Source organism: Manis javanica, chromosome 13 (assembly GCF_040802235.1).
Source record: "Manis javanica isolate MJ-LG chromosome 13, MJ_LKY, whole genome shotgun sequence".
Lineage (NCBI taxonomy): Eukaryota > Metazoa > Chordata > Mammalia > Pholidota > Manidae > Manis > Manis javanica.
In genome coordinates, this window is record NC_133168.1 from 90908092 (window position 1) to 90926162 (window position 18071).

At 58.9% G+C, this 18071-nt stretch overlaps 2 protein-coding genes across 6 annotated transcripts; one reads left to right on the forward strand and one right to left on the reverse strand.

Annotated features, from left to right (window-relative positions):
- The first annotated feature begins 17 nt into the window (after positions 1-17).
- ILVBL (ilvB acetolactate synthase like) lies at positions 18-9364 on the forward strand. 5 transcript variants are annotated; one of them, XM_017678985.3, is made up of 16 exons: positions 18-230; positions 799-938; positions 1922-2123; positions 2247-2374; positions 2460-2598; positions 2702-2813; positions 5238-5337; positions 5450-5547; positions 5657-5793; positions 6725-6859; positions 7857-7971; positions 8058-8227; positions 8304-8374; positions 8455-8526; positions 8693-8798; positions 8924-9364. In XM_017678985.3, exons 2-16 carry the CDS (start codon positions 804-806, stop codon positions 9100-9102), a joined length of 1899 nt encoding a protein of 632 aa, XP_017534474.3. In that variant the 5' UTR covers positions 18-230; positions 799-803; the 3' UTR covers positions 9103-9364. The 5 variants fall into 5 exon arrangements, 4 of the variants coding, with proteins under 4 accessions (XP_017534474.3, XP_036874152.2, XP_017534475.3 ...); XM_037018257.2 differs by lacking the exon at positions 18-230 and adding an exon at positions 253-406; XM_017678986.3 differs by lacking the exon at positions 18-230 and adding an exon at positions 446-574.
- Positions 9365-9372: 8 nt separating this feature from the next.
- Positions 9373-16434, reverse strand: SYDE1 (synapse defective Rho GTPase homolog 1). The gene is made up of 8 exons (XM_017678983.3): positions 16269-16434; positions 14488-14829; positions 13739-14383; positions 13369-13583; positions 12616-12742; positions 12247-12407; positions 11107-11332; positions 9373-10736 (listed from the first exon to the last, which is right to left on the reverse strand). Exons 1-8 carry the CDS (start codon positions 16354-16356, stop codon positions 10333-10335), a joined length of 2208 nt encoding a protein of 735 aa, XP_017534472.3. The 5' UTR covers positions 16357-16434; the 3' UTR covers positions 9373-10332.
- Positions 16435-18071: the final 1637 nt, after the last annotated feature.

The following is an 18071-nucleotide window of genomic DNA, read 5'->3' on the forward strand; positions in this document are numbered from 1 at the left end:
GGCCTGTGCACGAGGGGGCTAGTAGAGACGGGGCTCTTACAGTAGGGGCCTGCGTCCCGGAGCGTGGATACGGCTCTGCGCACGCGCGTCGGGACGGCTGCAGCACACTGCTGATCCCGGCGGGTGCAAGCGGCGCCGTTTCAGGCTGCGGGCCCAGCCCCCGCAAGCCGCTCCCGCGGGTCACGTGATACGAAGGGCGCTGAATTCCTCTGGAGTCGGCGCCATTTCCTGTAGGTGACTGCTGAAGAGCCCCGGGGGTCGGAGGACCATCTTGACGCGATATGACCTCGACCTGCGGCCTTGGGCCGGCGGTCAGGCTCTGGCTCGTGCGCTCGCCGAGGGGTGGAGCCCGGCACGAGCAAAGGGCCCTGCACTCACACCTGGGGGCGTGGCCGCATCCCTCCTGGTGACGTAGCCGTGGGGTGTGCTCAAGGGACCCTGCTATGAAGGGAGGCGGGGCTTCCCACTGACGTACTGAGCAGCAGGAAAGTGGGAAAGTAACGATTTGAGGCGGTTGTGGCCGCATTGGCTTGTGGGAGCTTAGTTGGGTTGATGGTGGCAACATGACGGTCGGGTGAGTGTGTTTGCTGGCCCCCCACAGGGGCGTGGCCTGGTCCCGGGGGGCGTGGCCTAGTTCCCGAGGGGTGAGCCTAGGTGCGGAAGGGGCGTGGGCTCAAGGATCTTGGGCGGAGGGGTGTGGCCCCAGACTTGGTATAAAGGAGGCGCGCCTTCCGGGTAAGAGAGCGGTGTGCCTAGGTCCTGGCACCGACCTTTCTGGCACCGTCCTTTCTCTTTCAGGTGCCATGGAGGCTCCCGCGGCTGCCGCCCCTGGCGGGAGCTTCTTCCCCTCCTTCCTGCTCCTGGCCTTAGGGACGCTGGCGGCCACCCTGTTGGGCGCCGCGCACCGCCTGGGGCTCATCTATCAGCTGCGGCACAAGGTGCGAGGCCCAGACGGCAGGCAGGCTGGGGGAAGCCAAGGAAGAAACGGTCTGCCAGCGTTCCTTCTAGCTCGCCCATTTGGCAGGCGGGAAAACCGCGGCCCGACTAATCCAGAGGGCTTGGTCCGGAGATTTCTGGCCAGGGCCCTAGATCCATTGCCACGCTGACGCTGCATACAAGGGACCCTGGACTTTGCTACCGATTAGAGATCATAGGGAAGTTACTCCTCCCCGGCGGGCACTCAACGGCCTGCCCACCTCCTCCAGGTTACCTGTGTCCTTCTCACAGAGCAGTGCTACCCAAACACGGTGGTGGTGGGGTCAGAGTGCACCGAAGGCAGGCACTAAGGGGCTGCCTGTTCTCCTAGTCTAGAGCAGTCTTGATCCTCCCCAGACCTTCTCCTAAACCGGATCAATGTCACTAGCCATGGGGACTTGAAGGCAAAGGCTTCAGCATGATCTGTGCCAGCAGGCTGCTTCTGTGCCAGGCACTTGATGGCTGGCAGCGTGTCAGCTGGACCTGGCCCACCAGTGGGAGGGCGTCTGGATGGCTGGAGTCAGCAGTCATGCTACCCCCTGGAGGGCAGGCAGTTCTGAGTCCCAGCAGATGACCCCCGGCCAAACTCGGTGTTCTCTGGGTCTGCCTTCCCTTTCCTCTCTGCCTGGCTGCCCCACCATCCTCGAGGTGGACAGTGTATGGAATGGGCACTTCACAGTGTCGGTTCTGTGAGACTTTGAACTTTGCTTGAGCAAGTGCTGGTCCCCTTAGCTATAAAAGTATATGATGAGAGACCGTTAAGGTTGTGTGTCCTGTTGTGGGTCTGGTGTATAATATCATGTGTGTCTAACTGACAACAAGTTTCCCTGACCTATGACCCTGCTCCTGCCCCCCTTCCTAGGGGAGTGGGATTGCCCTTTCCCCACCTGCTGGCCCCCTTGCCTTGGGCCTTGATGGCTTTGCTCTTCCCTGCCCTTGTTCCCAGGTGGACAAGGCAAGCATCCAGCATGGTGGGGAGAACGTGGCAGCTGTGCTGAGGGCCCACGATGTGCGGTTCCTCTTCACCCTGGTTGGTGGGCACATATCCCCATTGCTGGTGGCCTGCGAGAAGCTGGGTATCCGTGTCGTGGACACACGCCATGAAGTCACAGCCGTCTTTGCCGCTGATGCAGTGGCCCGCCTGTCCGGTGAGGGCAGGGAGGAGAGGGCTGTGGGCTGGTGAGGCCCGTATGGGGGGGTCTTTAAGGGGCAGGGTTTTTCCAGAGGTGACCAGGAGAAAGGGTATGACTGTGACAGGGTCTGTGTTCCAGGGACGGTGGGTGTGGCGGCAGTCACGGCAGGCCCCGGCCTCACCAACACGGTGACTGCAGTGAAGAACGCCCAGATAGCTCAGTCCCCAGTCCTGCTTCTGGGTGGGGCCGCCAGCACCCTGCTGCAGGTGCCCTGCCTTTGGGGAGGGGTGGGGGCCCCAGGGAGGCTGGATGGACTCATGTGTTGACTCCCTGGACTCCTGTCCCCACCAGAACCGGGGTGCACTCCAAGACATTGATCACATGTCCCTGTTCCGTCCACTCTGCAAGTTCTGTGCTTCAGTGCGGAGGGTGCGGGACATTGTGCCCACCCTGAGGGCTGCAATAGCTGCTGCCCAGTCAGGCACTCCAGGTAGGTAGGTAGGTGGGGGTGGGTGGGTGCTGGGCAGTGTCAGGCTCTAAAGGCTTGGGGCCTGTGGTGGCATGGCAGGCTCAGCAATGCCCCTGTCCTGCAGGCCCGGTGTTTGTGGAGCTGCCCATTGACGTGCTGTACCCCTACTTCATGGTCCAGAAGGAGATGGTGCCAGCCAAGCCACCCAAGGGCCTTATGGGTCATGTGGTTGCCTGGTGAGTAGCTCCATACCCACCATGCCCTCCCCAGACCCCTGCCCTCTTCTGCAACTTCCTGCCAGCACCCTTCCCTCTTTTCACTTGTTCGATTTGCACATGAGTTGAGAGGGAACAGCCATAGGAAGAGCATTCCAGGTAGCGTGAAGAGCACATGCAAAGGTCTGGAGGCAGGAATGAGCTTGATGGGTTGGGAAGGCGAGGTGGCCCACCGGGCAGCAGTAGGTGAGCAAAGGGGAGGGGGCAAGGCCTGAACGCTGAGTAGCCAGCAGGGGGCTCTCAGGAGGATCTGGGGGTTTGTTTTTGATTTGAGATCCATTGAGAAGCCTTGTAGGGCCTTAAGTAGAGGCTGGGATACTCTGATTCAGGTTTATATTATGGTCCCGTCAGCTGCTGCTGGGGAAGGGACCGTGGAGTTGGTTGGAAGCTGGGAAGCCAGGGAGGAGGTATGGTCACCAGGATGAGAGGTGATAGTAGCCTGGATCTGGGTTTGGCTGTGGGATGCAGGCTCATGGATGCATCACGTATGCGTGCCTGTACCTCCATTATGTCAGGATCGGAGGTACTGGGTCCCTGCAGGCCCCTAACATGGGCACAGCCCCCTCTGGGGCCACTGTGGGACTTGGAGTGGTGAGTGACCAGATTCTTGGGAGAGAACAGAACAGTGGGTCTGGCCTGGGATAAGCGTGAAGGTTTTCCTGGAAGAGCTGTATGTTGGAGGAATCTTCTTTCAGTTTTAGGTAAGGGCAGAACCCCAGCCGAGGGATGCAGAAAGGATCTGTTTTGGGTTATCACTGAGGCTGGGCCTGGCTGAATGGCGCTGAGTGGCAGGGGGTGGGAGGAATTGATTCTCTTCCCCTTTTCTTCCATCCCCTCTTCCTGCAAAGTATTTAGTGACTGTCACTATGGGCCAGGACCCAGGATGGGCATGGACAAGACAGGTCCCTATGCCCTGGGCTCGTGAGAAGCACCTTGAGGGCCAGCTCAAGGAGCAGTGGCTTTGCCCCCATAGTAAAACCATGGGAGTAGCGCTTTTATAGCAACCCTTGGTGTTAAGATGCTCAGGTATTAATATGCCTGTATTCTAGGTGAGGTTACTGACTTGCGTGAAATCATCCACTAGGATTCATCATGGAGGGGCCTACATTGCTTTACCCACAGAGCGACCTGCCATCTATAATGAATGAAATAAAAGTCCAACAAGATGGGTCTAAATCTGAGGACCACTGCCAACTTGCTATGTTAACCTTGAGCAAACCATTAGACCTTTCTTTTTTTACCTCCCGTTTTATTGAGATGTAGCTGACATACGGGACTGTACATGTTTAAGGTGTAAACCTACTGATTTGACTTACATACATTATGATTGAACCTTTCTTGATTTCAGTTTCCTCATCTGCTAGATGGATGCAGAATGCTGAGTGTAAAGGAATTAACCATTATTATCTTAAATAACAGTAAGGCTGAGTCCAGTGTCATGTCAGGTGTAAGGCAAGCTGTCTCTGATCCTTTCTTCTACATGGTTAGGGAACCAGAAACAGAAAAGGGGGATTCAGGGGTTTTGAACACATAGGAGGTGACTGGTGCCCATGTTAGGTGGGCTGAGTTTTTGAGTGCTTTTTTTCTGTGGCTGTGATAGCCTCTTGTTCCGTGGCCTCCCAGGACCCCCTGCCCACATTCTCCTTGGACTCCGTTGGCTCCTCCTTGGCCTCCTGCAAGACTGGCTCTTCACTGGACTTTCCTTTCCATGTTGCGGTTCCTTCTGTGGCCTCTTCTCATTCTCTGCAATCTTGACTCTTTTAAACAGAAACAGAAACTGCTGGCTCCAGCTACTTCCTGCCAACATCCATGCGTCTGTTTTTGGCTGGACTGGGTGTTCTTTGAGGGCAGGGCTGAATGCAACTTGTCTTGTGTCTCCAGGGCCTTGCACAGGGCTGAGACCAGTAAGTAAGGAGACAGAAGAGAGATGTTGGAAGCTAGAGCAGGAGCCAGAGGACTGACGATGTTAAGCATGGATCGAGCATTTTGCAAAATACTCTGTATCCTTAATGGATAGATCAATGAACCTTGGGAGGAAGGCGTCCTTTTACAGTTTCTAGAGAAGGATGCTCAAAAAGTTTAAGTTACTTGCCCAAAGTCACATAGCTTGGAAGCAGCAGAGCCGCATCTGTCTCACCCTGCAGCGACGGCCCTGTTCCTGCCACTCCACACCTGTACCACTTGTTTCCATGGGTCTTTGTCAGGTTGGGATGGTTACCAGAAGCTTCTGAGGGGAAACAAGTTGCCAGAGCCTTGGCCACTGGGGCTTGCCTGGCCCGTGGCCGCTTCTGTGCCTGATGCTTCCCTCTGGGCTCCTCTCCTTCAGTTCCTGGAGCCCCAGAAATTATTCCTGGTAACTGCCCACCCTTTCTTTTTCCTTTGCAGGTATTTAGAGAATCACCTGGCCAACCTCTTTGCAGGAGCCTGGGAGCCTCAGCCCAAGGGCCCCCTGCCTCTGGACATCCCCATGGCATCCCTACAGCAGGTGGATCCCCTCTCTTCTTCAGCAAGGACCCCCACCTGGCAGGACAGCCCCTCTTTAAGTCGGTACTGGGGCCTTGATCTCGGGGGCTGATGGCAACCTGCGTCTCATTCAGGTGCAGCGCTGTGTTGAGATACTGAGCCGGGCCAAAAGGCCCCTTATTCTGCTGGGGAGCCAGGCCCTGCTGCCCCCAACACCCTCCGAAAAGCTTCGGTGAGAAGCCTTAGCCCCGGCCTTACTGTCATGTTTTCCCGGCCACTCGGTGCCTGTGGGGCAGAGGCAGGTCCCTGGCCGTGCTCACCTGTTCTGCCTGGACCCCCAGGGCTGCCGTGGAGACCCTGGGCATCCCCTGCTTCCTCGGGGGGATGGCGCGGGGGCTGCTGGGCCGCAGCCACCCCCTCCACATCCGGCAGAACCGTGGTGCTGCCCTGAAGAAGGCCGACGTCGTGGTCCTGGCAGGTGGGTCTCAGCCTCCCCGCCCCTCCTCCCTCTCCCCCATTCAGGCCCCTCCTCACCCGGTGATCCGGCCCCTCCCAGTCAGGTACGCGCTGGCCTCACCCTGGTGCCTTCAGAGGGTTTTGAACGACCCTGAACCTGAAATTCAGGCAGACTCGCCAGGTTGCCGCCGTGGGCTATGGCCCAGCTTTGTGCTCTCTGCCCCTTGTGCACAGAGAGCGGCACGTGCAGTGCTTCACGTCCAGCGTCTGCATTTGTGTGCTTTACGCAGCATTTGTGCAGCGTATCCATACGTGGCATGCCTGTCTTCACCGAAAGGGCTTTCAACCCTGCCAGACACATAGTAGGTGTGTCCGTTCCCTACTGCTGTGTACTAACTGTCCTTAAACTTAGGCTTAAAATGCCCTATGATCTCTCAAGGCCCACCTACGGGTGAGGGGTAGTTTTTCTGGTCTGGGCACGGCTCTTTCACGAGGCTGTTGTTGGGGAGGCAGGAAGGCAGCTGTGCCAGCGGTTGGCTGGTTCTAGGCTGAGCCAGCACGGCCTTGGCTTGGGTAATGTTCTCTCCTTCCTCTCTTATCTCTGCCTCCATGGTCTCCACCCAGCAGGCCAGCCTGGGCTTGTTCACTCAGTAGCGATGAGAAACATGCAGGGCTGGGGGAACAGGGTCATCTAAGAGAGGGTGGAAGCGTGGTGTCAGGTGGACGCTTGCTGAAGCTTGGTGTCAGGAGTGCCCCCATCACTTCTGCCTGAGGCCAGCCCCAGTTTGCGGGATGGGAGCTGCAGAGTCATCGCTGGTGACAGTGGTAGAGGGAGAGGTGAAGAGTGGGGACGTTTTTTTATTCAATCCGCCACGGTGGGTTAAGTAAGGTAGAGGGGCACCCTCCCAACGACACTGGCCTTCCATCACCCGAGACCCTGTCCCCCACCCCAGGAACTGTGTGTGACTTCCGCCTGTCCTATGGCCGTGTCCTCAGTCGCAGCAGCAAGATCATCATTATCAACCGTAACCGGAAAGAGATGCTGGTCAATTCAGACATGTTCTGGAAGCCCCAGGAGGCTGTGCAGGGTGAGCCTCCACTGTGCCCTCTACGCCCCATTGACATGCTTGTCCGGGTCCCCATCCTCCTGGCCTCTGCCGCAGCTGCTTGAGCTGGGTGTTTGGTGATCCAGGCCCAGACCGTGCCCAGGGGACCCCCAGTCAGCCAGAGACATATATTTGGCTCTCAGACTGATGGGTGCTTCTGGATGAATAACCGGTAGGGTGTGGAAAGGCAAGGCCTGGGGATGTGCCTCTGATCATGTCCCCTGGCGGCAAACCCTCCCACGGCACCTGCAGCCTGCAGGATGGAGCTCACTCCTTGGCCCTGAGGACTGTCATCCGGTCAGAGTCCCCCCACCCCTGTCAGTCCCCCTCCCACAGCCTTGCGGTGCTCTGCTCTGCCAGTCGTTCCAAGGACACTGAGTCTGTGTGGCATCGTAGGTGACAGGAGACTTTTCTGTCAAGCGGAGAAGTGGCACCATTGCATTCATGTGTGGGAAGGCCGCAGGTTGGAGGGAGCCGGGCCGAGGCAGGGGGTCTGTTAGTCAGGGCCAGGGTGGAGTTGACAAGGCCTGGAGTGGGGAGGGCCAGGGACGAGAAACTCAGCTTCCCGGAGCCTCCGTGTGATCATTTCTAAAATGAAGAGGATGAAAAGCACATTGTCACCGGCTCATTGATTTGTCCACAGGCACTTCGTTTGCCTGGGTTATGGAGAAGTGCTTGGTAGATGGAGGTATTTTAGTGACATGTTTCAGAGGTAGAATGGACAGCCCTGTATGACCTGGGACGTGAGGGGCAGACAGTGAGAAGGCCCGCTTGCATTAATAACCACTCTGCTCCCCGAGCTTTGTTGGTCTGGCCCTGCCCTCCCTCTCGTCCTGCCTGGTTCCAGCAGGCTCTGGGTTTTGTCCTGCCTCCATGCCTCCTCAGATGCTGCTGTTGGCTTCCTGCTGTCTTTGAGTCTCTGGTGCTGAAGGGCAGGAGGAGGCCACCTCACCACAGCTGTGCTCCCTTCCTTCCCCAGGAGACGTGGGCTCCTTCGTGGTGAAGCTGGTGGAGGGCCTTAAGGGCCAGACGTGGGCCTCAGACTGGCTAGAGGAGCTTCGGCAAGCTGACCGGCAGAAGGAGCAGGCCTTCCGGTGGGGGCTGGGTGGAGGGGACATGGGACGTGGGTTCTCGGCAGGCTCTGCTGCTTGCCCTGCTGATGTGCAGTGCTCCGTCTCAGGGAGAAGGCGCTGATGCCTGTAGCCCAGCACTTGAACCCGGTGTGGGTATTGCAGCAGGTGGAGGAAACTCTGCCTGAAAACTCAATTCTGGTGGTCGACGGTGGGGACTTTGTGGGCACTGCTGCCCACCTGGTGCAGCCCCGCGGCCCCCTGCGCTGGCTTGATCCTGGTAAGGAAGGGTCTGTGTCTGGGGCAGCATGCACTGCCTGGGCCCCTTCACAGCTACCTGCTCTTGGTTCTCCTAGGGGCCTTTGGGACTTTGGGGGTTGGTGCAGGATTTGCACTGGGGGCCAAACTGTGCCGGCCAGATGCTGAGGTGAGTCAGGGTGCTGGAGGCAGGAGGCTTGGTGCTTTCCGGTCCGTGAGTCAAACCAATGAACATCGGTACCCCCCCAGGTCTGGTGTCTATTTGGGGATGGAGCCTTTGGCTACAGTCTCATCGAATTTGACACCTTCGTCAGACACAAGGTGACCACGCTGCCCCAGTCAGAACATGGGGTTCTGGGAGATATCGCATGGGGTGGGCTGGGGAGGGAGCTGCTTATGTCCTGCGTAAGTCCTGTCCCTATGTGTCCTTTGGCTGGCTAAGCCTGGAAACTGCAGGCCGTGGCTCAGCCTCATCTTCCCTCTGCAGATCCCTGTGATAGCCTTGATAGGGAATGATGCTGGCTGGACCCAGATTTCTCGGGAGCAGGTGCCCTATCTGGGCAGCAATGTGGCCTGTGGCCTGGCTTTCACTGGTGAGGAGTCTGGCAGGGTGGGGGTGGGGGAAGCTCTTTCAGGCCAGGCTGGGCATGTGTTCTCTCGGGCTGGCTGCTCGTGGGCTGGGTCCCTTACCACCATCTGACTTGACCTTCTCTTGTAGATTATCACAAGGCGGCCATGGGACTGGGGGCCCAGGGCTTGCTGCTCTCACGGGATAATAAAGATCAGGTGGTCAAGGTGCTGGGTGATGCCCAGCAACAGTGTCGAGATGGACACCCGGTTGTGGTCAACATCCTCATTGGGAGGACTGACTTCCGGGACGGCTCCATTGCCATGTAGGGCCGTGTGGGTGGGTCAGTACTGTGGGCTCCCGTCCTGCTCCTGCCCTGGGCCTAGCTGGCTTGGGTCTCGATCCTGCTCTGCCTCGGGCCTATCCCATGAGGACAAGGGGGAGCTGGAGGAGACAGAGCTCAGAGAGGCTCCCTGGCCGCCTGGGGGCGCCCTTGGGCCTCTCTCTCTCTGTGGACTGAGCTGTGCTTTCTTCCCACCTTCCCTGTGCACTGAATAAACCACCTCTGGTCCACATGGGCCCAAGTACTTATCCCGGAATCTGTGCATATTGATTTATTGTCCCAAAGATGGAAGTGAATAAAAGGGGGAGACAGGAGGGGACCCTACTCTCACACGGGAACTCTGGGGCCTGTGGGGCACCAGTACTGGGGATTTCTGGGTTTCTGGGCACTGTGGACACTTCCCCCCTCTGTGGTCCCTCAAAGAGCCCCACATGCCCACTCCAGACGTGTTCATGCACACTAGTCCTCACACACGGACACTCACGCATGGAGGCAATAAATATGTTCCGTACCAAAGTGCCCCCAGCCTGACACTTCAGGTGGGGCCCCTCCTAAAGGGAGGTCTTATAAGTGCTGTTTCTTCGTGGGTGGGGAGGAACAATTGGGAAGGGCAAGGGTCAGACTCTGCAATCTCCATTTGCGGGCTTGGGCCGATCACGGGGTTTTCCCTGGAAAAGAGGGTGGGGGAAACTAGCAGTTTTTCTGTTAAGTCCCAGGCTGCTCCTATCCATTGGTGCCCAGGATAGGGGCTTCCTCCCACCGCACCCCAAGCAGCATCCCTTAATAGGCCTCGAGAGAGAAGCAGAGTGCAGTGCTCAAAGCTAATACTGATTTGGTTGGCAGCAGCAAGAGGACTGACTCGGGGTGTCTCACCATCCCAGGGTGATGCTCACAGTAACTGGCGGTTCCCTCGCTAAAGGGAGGCAAGAGAGGCCAGCCCAGCAAGCGGGAGAACTGGCCTTTGGCAGAAAAGGGAGACGTCCTTGCCACTCAGGAAGGATGGCCACGATAGCTGGCCGCAAAAATCGCTTCCTCTGCCTTTGCAACCAGTGCCCAAATACTGAGCGCTGGAAACAAGGCCCGATTCGCAGCAACAGGCCGCTGGTCGCTAGGCAACTCCTTAGCAACCAGGAGCGAGGCCTGAGCGACAGGTCAGCGCATTGCCTTAGCAACCAGGAGCCCGGTCCTTAGTAACCGAGATCCTGCCCCGCCAGGCTCAGAGACACACGTTGATCTGCTTGGAGAGCTCCCTCTCCAGGTCCAGAATGAGGGCGTCAAAGTCTTTGAGGTTCAGGTGCGGATTGAAGGGTGCCTCGAAGTCGTCTTCGAAATCTGCAGCTCCCGCGGACTCGGCCGCCTCCTCGTCCTCGTCTTCGCTGTAGCTGCCTGTCACGTGGTCATAGTCCGGCCCAGAAAGGAAGTCCCGGCCACAGGACAGGAAGTCCCGGCCACAAACGCTCCAGTCACCGGCATAGCGGTTGCTCGGGGGGCTCTCGGGACCGCCCCGGCCGCGGGGCCGAGTCACCACTTCGGGCCCCGCTAGCGGCAAGTGCAGCGGCGGCTGTTGTTTGGGCCGTAGGTACGGGGTGACTTCTGGAGTCTCCGGAGACCTGCGGGGATCTGCAGAGGGAGGAGGGCTTGTGGTGACGTCACGCACAGCCCCGGCAGCAAGATCTCTGAGTGGCTGTTTGAGGTAAACAGGCCCCGATTGGCCTGTCGAAGGGCCAAGGCCTTCGAACGGATCAGGATTTTTCTGGCTGAGCTAAACTGGTTGCTTAGGCAATCGGCCCTCTGATTGACATATTAAGAGGCGGGGCCTCTGGCCAAAGCAAGCGTGGATTGGCTGAATCTGGTTTCCGAGGCAACCAGGTACGCTTATTCTGCTGGGGGCGTAGCTTGCCTGAAGTCCGAGACTCTGATTGGCTTCCCAAGAAAGCATCGCGACGGCGGCCTGGCCAGTATTGGCTACGTGGGCTGGGGGCGCGCTCACCTGGCCAAGCCTGCAGTAAGTAGTGCAGCACCTCGATGTGGCGCTTAAAGTCGACAGCATTGGCGACTCCTGAGCCAGAGCTGCGGGTGCGGGGCCTTGCGGACGCCTGGCGAGCCGGCAGCAGCACGGGACCGAAGCACACGGCCAGGTTCTGCGGGGTCATGCGGTTGTGGACGTGGAAGGAGGAGACAAGGCGCAGGTGGTCCAGGAGAAGCGTCAGCGTGGCCTGAGAGAAGGTGGGCAAAGCCGGTCCCCTTAACACTTGAGCGGAGACTCAGACGGCCCCACACTGGTGAAACTGAGGTTCAAGATCTCACAGTTGGAAAATAGTATCAGACTCAGAGACTCCAAGATGGAACTAGTGGTTACCAAAGGGGAGGGGTGTGGGAAGGAGGGTGGGGCGGGGGGAGAAGGCGATTGAGGGGTATTATGTTTAGTACACATGGTGTGGGGGATCACGGGGAAAACAGCGTAGCACAGAGAAGGCAAATAGTGAATCTGTGGCATCTTACTGCACTCATGGACAGTGACTACATTGAGGTATGGGTGGGGACTTGATAATATGGGTAAATGTAATAACCACATTGTTTTTTCATGTGAAACCTTCATAAGAGTATATATCAATAATACCTTAATAAAAAATAAAAAATAAAAAATATCTCATAGTTGGGAGATGGCCTGGCCAAGATTTAATCATCAGGTACTAGTGTTATGATTCCATTTTCCTGGAGGGGAGACTGGGGACAAAGGTAGCAGCTTTGGAATGGCAGAGCTTGGGCTTGAACCCATCCTATGTGTGTTAGGGCTGGCATTAATCCCATTTTACAGATGAGGGATTGAGGCCCAGAGGAGGTCGGGACTTCTCCAGGATCCCACAGTCAGGAACCTCCCCTGTGGTAGGTTGACGGACCTGTGTTCAGAGTCTGCATTTTTGATACATCCTGGCTGTGCAACCATGGACAACTCAACTCAGCTGCTCTGGGCCTCAGTTTCCATAGCTATGAAGCGGGGACACTATTGGCATCTACCTCCTGGAAGCATTGTGATAGTACTACAAGCTCATGCCCATTATGAGCCCAGGTGTGGATGAAGTGCCCTACTGGTGTCAGCCCGCTCTGAGTCCTACCCATTCCAACTCACCCTCTCCACATCGGGCAGGCAGCTGAGGAGCCCACGGGTGCCCTCGGTGCTGTGGGGAGCCCTGCTTGAGGGCCCTTGGGCCATGGCCTCCAGCACCACCTGGTAGAGGGGCTGGGTGATGAGTGGGGTGGGCAGCTCCCGAAGGTAATCCTTGAGGATGCCTGCAGACACAGGGCACTCTGGTCAGGGCACCCCTGGCTTCTAGGGCTGGCAGGGCCAACTGGGGTTGGGAGGGGCAACAAGGAGGACAGGTGTGGGAAGGTGAGCAAAAGGCCAGACAGAACGGGGGAGGTCCCAGAAGGACCACAGGGATTCTCTTGAGGTACCGGTTCAATGAGCAGTGGGAAGAGGGCAGAAGGGCATGCTGACCAGTGATGACATTGATATCGGGGTACAGTTCCTCGGAGAGGCAGACCGCGGCACTGTCCCGCTCAAAGGCATCCCGAAGTTCTTTTTTCACAGCTGCTGAGCCGCACAGACGGTACAGTCCCACTACCTGGGAATTGGGAGCAGAGGGGGCATGTGTTCCTGCTGGGGCCACAGACTGATCAGGGTGGGAGCTGGAGGTCTGGGCCAGGGTGACAGTGGGCTGAGACTAGGGGCTGGCTGGCTTTGCTGGCTAAGCGCTTTCCTGCTCCTCTGACACCTGTCACGGGGTCCCCACCTGGCTTCCTGGATGACCTGACCTTGGAAACTCTACTCGTCCTGGCCCCCACTTCCTTTGACTCAGGAAACTGATTCCTCCTCGGCTTACTGCCACCTCCTCCGAGAAGCCTTCCTCAAAGACTGCAGTCAGCTGGTCAGGTCCTGCCTTAAGCTCTCCCAGTTTCCTCACTCTTGTCCTAGCCACACTGTTACACTTGCGAGTTATTGGAGTCATGTTTTTCCCCATCAGACTCGGCTCCAGAAGGGCTGGGACCCTGCGTTACTAAGTGGATGGATGACCCATGGGTTCTGAGATGGGTGCTGCAGTCCACGGAGTCTTCCCGTCCTTGTCTAGGCTGGGATTGGAGCTAGGAGGGCCCCAGGGGTGATGGGGTAGTGAGGGCAGGCATGTCCTCTGTATGCTGGGTGTCCAGAAGGAAGTCTGAGGTCTGAGGGCCTGCTTGGCAAGGGCCTCACCCGCAGCCCTCGGCGCTCAATCTGCTCAACACACTTCTGGATAATGAGGGGCACCTGGCCCGGGGGCTGTTCCCGCTCCACCAGCAGTGGCAGGGGCAGCCCGAAGACGTGGGGTTCAGCCGTGCCCGGTGCTTCCTGCTGCTCTGACAGGGTCAGCTTGGCATATAGCAAGCCCTGGGGCTCCAGGCGCACGGCCAGCTGCTGGGCCTGGCATCCTGGAGACACAAGGGGGTCTGAGTGGGGTCTGGGCCCCTATTCCAAGCCACACCCCCACCCTGGGCTGAGGACCATGAACACTATGGGGGCAGAGGTCAGCCCTGATTTGAATCCTGTGCCCTCCTGCTCCTCCCCTTGCAGTCAAGCATCCTACCTCGGAAGACTGTGGGCAGTAGAACGGTGCCCTGGGCACAGGGCCGGTGCCGCCGCACACCAGGGTCCCATGCCAGGACCAGGGCCCGCAGCAGCCGGGCAGCTTCAAGTTCCAGGTGGAAGGTGTGGTCCAGCTGCAGGAAGTCTGGACCTCCGCGCAGGGGCCCTGTTCGGGCCCGGGCCACCCCATCCACCTGCAGTAGGCAGCAGAGGTCTCTTGGGGTGGCCCCGGACGCCGGCCGCAGTCCCCCAAGTCCGTATAGGTGCAGGCTGAGGCGGCCCCAAAGTGCGGCTGGGGGTGCCCGGCCTGACGGGCCCACCTCATAGGGCTGGAAGGCGGTGGGTGATGGGGGTCCCCCTGGGCGCTCAGGTGAGTCACCGTCACTGAGGTAACCCGCCCGCAGGCCCCGGGCACCACCTGCCACTGCCGCCCGCCCGGGGGTCCCCACGCTGCTGTCTAAGTGGTAGCGGCTGATGACGGAGCCTGCAGGGGCCGCCCTTTCACGCTCTCGGCCGGCCCGGGGGCCCCGCAGGCTCAGGCGGCGCCGCAGCTCCGGTAGTTTCTTCATTTTCATGGAGAGGCGCCTGGCTGGGCCGGGGGACTTGGTGCGGGAGGCTTTGGGTGGGGGGCTGGCGGGGGCTGCACCTACAGGAACAGCAGACCCCATGTTTCAGAAACCTGGGCTTGGGATGGGGACAGGGCTTGTGGTCATCTTGAGGGGCCTGGGTGTAAGGCGGGTGCTAGCTCACCTTGTGCACTGGGGCCCTCGGGATCAGCTGAGCCTGGCTGTGGCCCCGGGGACTCAGGCCCCAGGGGCCTGGGGTCTTCCTCAGGGATGGGGTTGTACCAGATCTCGCCAGCAGACTCCCCGCCGCCAGGTGCTCCGGGCCCCAGAGTGACGTCCTCTGGGGGCTTAGCCCCTCCCAGCACCCATCGGCGGCTGCTGGGCTCCAGACTCTGCAGGTAGGCCCCCCGAGCAGGGCTCCGAGATGCCTCAGGGCTGGGGGGCCCCTCCGCTGCAATCTGGGATGCTTCTGAGACCTGGGGCTCTGACTCCAGAGGGCTGGGCTCCGGGCATTGGGCTGGGCGGCCTGGCAGAGAGCATGGGGAGTGAGAACCAAACCCTGCCAACCCCAGGACAGCCCCAGCCCAGGGCTTCTCCCCTGGCAGGGGCTGGGGCTGGAGGGCTCTCAGCACCAGAACTTGCTCCACACGTTTGTTTGAGGTAGGCTCCAGCCTGCCAGCAGTTTCATCAGTTGCCAGGCTAGAGCCCACCCTTCTCAGGCATTGGTGTCCCAAGGGACTCTGGCCTTGCACCCTCTAGCCTCACGGTGGCTTTAGACAAATTGCTTCCCATCTCTGAGCCTCAGCATCCTGTGAAATGGGAGGATCCAGTGTCCCCCTGCAGGGCATGGGGAGAGCTTCTTCGGAGCTGTGTCACGGCCAAGCACGTAGCCCCCAGTGGATGCAGGCTTCCTCACTGCTCTGCTCCCCAGACAGGAGCAGGAGCGACCTCCAGGTCGTGCTGTGGCACTGCCACCCCGACCCCGCCCTCCAGACAGCCCAGGCCTGACGTTCCTGCCAGTGCCTTGAGGCTCCCCCCTCGCTGTCCTCTCCAGTCTGACATCCGGGGCTGTTTCCTGTGTGTGTTTGTGTCCGGACACCCCTGTCCCTATTCTCTGGCCAGGGAATTTTGGGAATCTTTGTGAAGGGCTGGGGGTGGGGTGGGGGGCAGTCAGATCCACGGAGTCGGCTGCCATCCCTCCTTTAACTCCTTCCTCCCGGGACTTCTTGTCCCAGCAGCTCCCATTTCTTTAAGGTCTCATCTTGCCTGCCCAAGACTCCCTACTCTGGTCAACGCTGATTTCCCCCCTCCCCTCCTCCCCAGCACCCTGTCTCTGGGGTCTCTCTGTGTAGCAGAGTCCAAAGAACTGTTTAGGTTACTTCCCTAGCCTTGGGCAAATTACCCAACTGCTCGGTGCCTCAGTTTCCCCATCTGTATTAAAGGGACAGTTTCCTGGGGCTGCCTAAGACCAGTGCAGCTGGGGGCACTGGTTATTGGGTGGGAGGGGGCTTGGGGTGGCTTCTAGGATTGATGCACCGCCTCGCTGCCCCCTCTGCAGGAGAACGGCCCCCCTCCCCCCTGTCTCCCATCCCAGGGCTCAGGCTGTTCCCCGCCGGCGCGATTGGGCCCTGTTTCCCGACCACCCACCTCCTACCCACCTCCTCCCTCCCGGCGCTCTGTCTCGGCCCCACTTCCTCTCAGGGTGAGGCCCCCTCCTGGGCCTCCCGAGGAGCCCGCAGCGCTAGCTGCTCGGGCCAGGCGCACATAACGGTCCGCGCCCCCTCTACCCCCGCCCCTCCCTTCCAGGACCCCTGCCAGTCCCCAGCCGCCTTGCCGGACCTCCGGGGGCTCCGCGGGGCTCTTCTTGTCTTCCCCACCCGGGCCGCCCCTCCTTGGGGCCCTGGGACCCCCCTCCCAGGCCGCGCGGGGCTCGGCGCCCCTTCCTCCGCCTCCTCCGGGGCTCACCGCGCTCCTTGGCGTCCGACTTTTTCCGGGGAAGTTTCTCCCGGCCCCGAAGGCGGGAAAAGGTTTTCCTAAGCAGCGGCTCGGCCATGCTGGGGCCCGAGCCGGGCCGAGTGCGCGCCCCGGGCTCCGGCCGCGCCGCCCCGCGCCCGCCCCGCCCCTCCCGGGCCTCCCGGGCCTCCCCGCCCGCGCCCCGCTCCCCGCTCCAGCAGGAAGCGCATTCCGGGAATGCTTGGCCCAAACTTTTTTTTTTCTCCCCTTCCCGCGGCCTGAGCGAGCGATGCTGGGAGATGTAGTCGCCCCGGTGGGTATTTGGGGGAATGGGGTCTCAGCTTTGCACGTCGTGGCGCAGCCCCGGGTCCCCCTTGGCGATGGTGATGCAGCAAGTTCTCTGGAATTTAACCCCAAAACGCATCCTGCGTGTGTCCCCATCTCCATCTACTGCCCCAGCCTGGCTCAAGCCCTGGCATCACCGGTTTTCATGAGACCCCTTCTTCCTTAGTCTCCGGGAGGCCATCCCGTGCCTTCCCCTCCCTGATCCCCCAGTTGTCCAGCTCCAGTTACTGCTGCTGTGTAACTACTCCAAAACATAGTGGTGTAAAATAGCCATTTTATGATGCTCACAGATGCTGTGGCTCAGGAATTGGGCAGGGCAGACATTGATTGTCTCTACTATTCTGCTGGAGAGACTTTGGGGTTTAGGGGTGGCTCAGCTAATGGGGGGCCAGAATCATCTAGAGGCATGTTCACTCACAGGATTGGCAGCTGTAGGCTGGGGCACCCACATGGGCTTCCTCATGTGGCTTGGGCTTCCTCCAGAGCAGGTCACTAGTGGGGTGGTTTGGCTTCCTGCACAGCCACCCGGGGATCCAAAAGCAAACAAGGCAGAATCTGTGTAACGAACGTCCCCTGACCCAGCCTCAGGTGTCACACTGTGTCACTCTGGCACCATGTTCAAGGGGAAGGAACATAGACCTCATCTCTATCAGTGGGGGGTGTCAAGGTGACCTTGAGCAAGGGGATGTGGGATGGGAAATATTGTGGTCATCCTGTAAAATTTAACCCACTTCATTCGTACTTTCCATTTTCAGAGTGGACTTACAGAGCTGAGATCAGATCACGGTGCACCCTTGCTGAATAGTCTTCCCATAACTGCTCACCCTGCCTAGAATAAAAGCCTGGTTCCCATGACTAAAATCCAGGCCCAATAAGGCTTCTGGCCTCATTGTCTTTGTTGCCCCCATTGCTCACTGTAACCTTCTCTCTGGCCCTCTTTCACGGCAAACTGTTTCTGTCCCAGGCCCTTTGCACATGCCTCTCCCTCCGCCTGGGAAGCCCTTGTTCTTCTGAAACTGCCTCTTTCTCATCCTGTAGTTTCAACAGCTCCTCCTTGGGAAGCCCTCCCTGAACGCACACCACTGTCCAGTCATTAGTACATCATTGTGCCTCATTTCTTTGAGCATTTGCCATAGCTTGAACATAATAGCTCTGGTGGCTTTTTAAATTTTCTTTCTAGTTTATCTGCCTCCTTGTCTAGGCTGGGACTCCCCCAGATGCTTGTGTCACTTGCTGATGAATGTTCAGGTAAGAGGTGAGATGCCAGGTGATGGAGGCCTGGATAGGAGGGGGTGGCCAAGAGGCCTGGACAGAGGAGGTTGTGTGTTTGCATATTGTGTGGCTTCAACTATTCTTTCTGTTCCTTTCTCTTTTCTCCATCTAGGACACCCATTATGAGTATGTTGGTATATTTAATAGTATCCCACAAGTCTGTTAGGCTCTGTTCAGTTTGGGAGGAGTCAGCCTGGA